Source organism: Zeugodacus cucurbitae, chromosome 2 (genome assembly GCF_028554725.1).
Source record: "Zeugodacus cucurbitae isolate PBARC_wt_2022May chromosome 2, idZeuCucr1.2, whole genome shotgun sequence".
Lineage (NCBI taxonomy): Eukaryota > Metazoa > Arthropoda > Insecta > Diptera > Tephritidae > Zeugodacus > Zeugodacus cucurbitae.
This window is the reverse complement of record NC_071667.1, coordinates 45,987,695-45,991,309: the sequence shown is the minus strand read 5'-3', so window position 1 is coordinate 45,991,309 and position 3,615 is coordinate 45,987,695. Positions and strand designations below refer to the sequence as shown.

Genomic DNA, 3,615 nt, shown 5'->3' with positions numbered 1-3,615 from the left:
CAACCCTTTTGTCGCGAAGTCGTGCTGTTGTCTAAAAAGCAGTGCCCATAAGAACGCGTATATTTTAATATTTGACAGATGTCGCTTGTCGCTTGTCGTCGTCTATGTGTTCAACACTTAAATGGAAATGACAAATATCAACTTTGATATGACTTTTTTTTATTATCGCAGATATTTGTATGAGTTTTGCTATTATACGTTTATTACAAGATATATTTAAATCGATTTAATTAGCGAATGTTAAAAAACGACAAAAGCAAAAACTAGAACAAAATAAAGGCCTCTAATAAGCTAAACCAACAAAAATCCAGCTGTATAAAATAATAATAATCGGGACATTACTTAAAAATAAATCAACAGTTGCTCTTTTGCAAATGGCATTAATGGATGTTAATGGAAGATTGCGGTATGTATTTATCAAAAGATGGATTAGTAAGAAACATATGTTTCGCTATGGTTAATTATATTTCTGTTAAGCCAATAACCGAATAATATTCTCATAAGCTGATACACAAAATTACAATCGAATTATAATATTTTTCACAAAACATCTTTACTAAAAGTTATGACATTTTATGATGTGACCAAGGCCACGTCCCGGTTGCTTTTATCAGATTTCATTTCATTTGTGGTTTCTATGCGCTAAGTACTTTCGATCCCATAAAAGGAAAATTGTACCACATAAATGAAAATAATTATGGCCACATACGCGGCTAATTGTCTGACCAAAAGCAGGAAAACACGGAAAATCTATTGAGCGTATCCAAAAGAATTGGAGTAATCTATAAATGCGCCATTGAATGCAAGCCGCAGCGTTCGGCTCATACGAAGATCCACTCTAATAAGTATTTCCGGTCTGAATCGCAGCGCTCTAGTGTGAGTTGCACCCACTAACAATCCCCTAGTTGCACTCAGTAAGCCAATCATCAAAGTGAATTTGGCATAATTTTTTTAATACATATATATTTTTTCCATTTCTTACTAGCTACTAAACGGCATACTTTCAGACGTTATTATTAATTAGATGTATTTTACTGTTATATTTGGTTTGGCGCGTGCTGCATTTTCCCGCCACAACATGCGGACAGACATGAAAGTGCAACAGATTAGAACGTTTACAATTTTCCTCCAGTGCACTGCAGTGGTGAAATACGAACAATCGCAATTAAACAGCGCATTATTTTGAGTAATTAGCCATATAAACATGCCATAAAAGCAGCAACAACACACACCTTGAGCGAAAAAATATAAAGAGTAATGGGCAAAGCGTGCGTGTTGATCTGCAGTTTCTAATATTGCACACATTAGCAGAGGAAGAAGATTATGACGGTAAAAATGTGCATTTGCCGAACACTTCAGGCAGCCAGACGTCTCATATGCAGTTCACTTGATGCACTGGAAAAATCAACGATCACTTTTGCTTAATATTTAATAATTTTTGAATTACACGTAGTGTTGTTGTACGGCTAGTATTGGAACTGCTCGTACAAAATATATGATAACAAGAACCCGTTCGTGTCTTTCACAACAATACGATACTGCAGTGAAGTATAAAACTAGTCAAGATATAGAATTTATCACTGAAGTTAGAAATTTTTCGTAGTGTATTTCTGTGCTTCTAAGATTTTTCATTTCACCAACAACTCATGCAAAAGCTTAGCAGCATTTCAATCTCACAGCTCCAAATTTTTGCACGAATTTTCTTTCTTTCCACAGACATGATACGATGCAATTTGGACCATGAAACCTTAAGTGGAGTATAAAACAGTTTCACAATCTGTAGAGCATATCAGTAGCAATTCTTGAGCCACACCGCTCTGATGGCAGTTAAATCATAAAAATTATCCAAAATTACAACAACTCACACTTCGAAGCAACCACAAGGACACTCCAATCACACAGAAGGATACAACGAATGAAAGTAGTTCAAGCATTTTCCATGTGCATTTCCAAAGTTTTTCAACAGGCCGACCAAAGACACACACAACCATGCTAAGCCACTCTTTTTGGGTGCTGTCATCGCTGCTGATCCTTTCGTGTACCTTTCGAAATGTGACATCGCGCACAGCCACCGGTTCGACGGCGCAACAGCTATCCGCGGGCCAGACTAAAGATGACAAATCATCGGCCAGCTCGGGTGCGAGTAGCTCCGTTGCTATATGGGGTGACCTCTCACAGGCCTACAAAATATATAAGCAATGCGCGCAGGACAATACGTCTGTGTGTCTGAAGATGAAACTACTAACGGGGTTGCAGCGGGTGTTGCGCTCCTCAAAAGTTCTCAATATAATAGACGGCGTGCGATTTGTCAAAAGCACTGATGATAATGGAGGCGACGGTGGTCAAGCGAATTCAGTGAGTTTCACAAATGAGAAGGACCTGGAGGCGGAGTTGCCACGTGGCGCTACTGCTAGGGAACACATTCTACACAGTCTGATTGCGCGAGAATTTTCAAACTTTCTACAGAACTTTACCTTGCAGGTACTTAATTGCATTTTCCCACTTGTTTAATAAAATCTTATTGATTTCAATTTCGCAAATAGGTGAAATTTCCTAATATACAAGGTTCGAGAGCGGAAAACAATGAAATTGTAACGGAAAGTCGTAAGAAAAAGGATAAAAAAGGCGGTGGTGGCGCTTACATAATGATTCCATTGTTACTCGGCGGCACATTCATACCGATTGCCTATGGTGCTCTGGCCATGCTGGCGGGTAAAGCGTTAATCGTTTCCAAGCTGGCGCTGGTGCTCGCCTCCATTATCGGCATTAAGAAACTACTTAGTGGTAATAGCAAGGATTCGCATGAAGTTGTTGTCTCGTCCGGTGGCCATTCCGGTTGGGGTCGAGACATGGATCTCGCTTACAGTGGCTGGAAACCGGGCAAGGAGCATACAAAGACAGTGTAGAGTAGTTAGTGAAACGAGTGGAACGCGTTCAATAACAGAATGCAATGACAGCTGGACCAAAGATGTTGACGACGAAAGCTAGTTAAATATTCTTTTTTATTTATTTATATACTTAGTTATTTTAAATCCAGAACTATGACGGTCGAACATGTGTGTTAAGTTTTCGCCTTTAGTTATTTAGTTTAAATCAATATTTATATTTATAAATAAGCTCATAATGAAAATAAAAACATAAGTTGTTTCAAAAAGTACATTCTTGATTGTTGTTACTTCGCATATACTCATAAAGATTAGTCGGCAACACAAATTATTGGTTTGTCTGTTTGAAAGTTTGTTCGGAATTTACTAAAGAAATTATTATTCTTTCTTCTCGATAACTCGAACTTTATCCAATTAATCAATTCACACTATGCTAATAGCGTTATTTTTTTGCTCGATGGAAAAGCTGCCTCGTTATATAGTAACTTTATATAAATGATCCACCCTGTTTAACCCTTTCATGCCTTAGAGGCAACCAGCGGACCAGCGGTTTTTTTAATTATGTAGACTTATGTGTTGTGCAAGCTTACAGTTACTTTTTCTGATATGAGCTGTGATCATTCAGTAAGAGTTCTCCGCATAGAGAAATTGACAAAATCGGTTTCGCGAAAAAGTTATACTAAAGTGGTTAAGGAAAAAGTGTTCAAAAACATAAAAATAATAGTTTTAT

At 37.6% G+C, this 3,615-nt stretch overlaps 1 protein-coding gene across 1 annotated transcript; it reads left to right on the top strand.

Annotated features, from left to right (window-relative positions):
* The first annotated feature begins 200 nt into the window (after positions 1 to 200).
* LOC105212395 (uncharacterized) lies at positions 201 to 3,157 on the top strand. The gene is made up of 3 exons (XM_011184337.3): positions 201 to 406; positions 1,717 to 2,481; positions 2,544 to 3,157. Exons 2-3 carry the CDS (start codon positions 1,990 to 1,992, stop codon positions 2,904 to 2,906), a joined length of 855 nt encoding a protein of 284 aa, XP_011182639.1. The 5' UTR covers positions 201 to 406; positions 1,717 to 1,989; the 3' UTR covers positions 2,907 to 3,157.
* The last annotated feature ends 458 nt before the right edge of the window (positions 3,158 to 3,615 follow it).

What these genes read in the sequence shown, in the direction of transcription:
- LOC105212395 (XM_011184337.3), top strand. Translation starts at nt 1,990, where the DNA reads ATGCTAAGCCACTCTTTTTGGGTGCTGTCATCGCTGCTGATCCTTTCG. An exon ending in TACAGAACTTTACCTTGCAG is followed by an intron (nt 2,482 to 2,543) that starts GTACTTAATTGC and finishes TTTCGCAAATAG; the next exon opens with GTGAAATTTCCTAATATACA.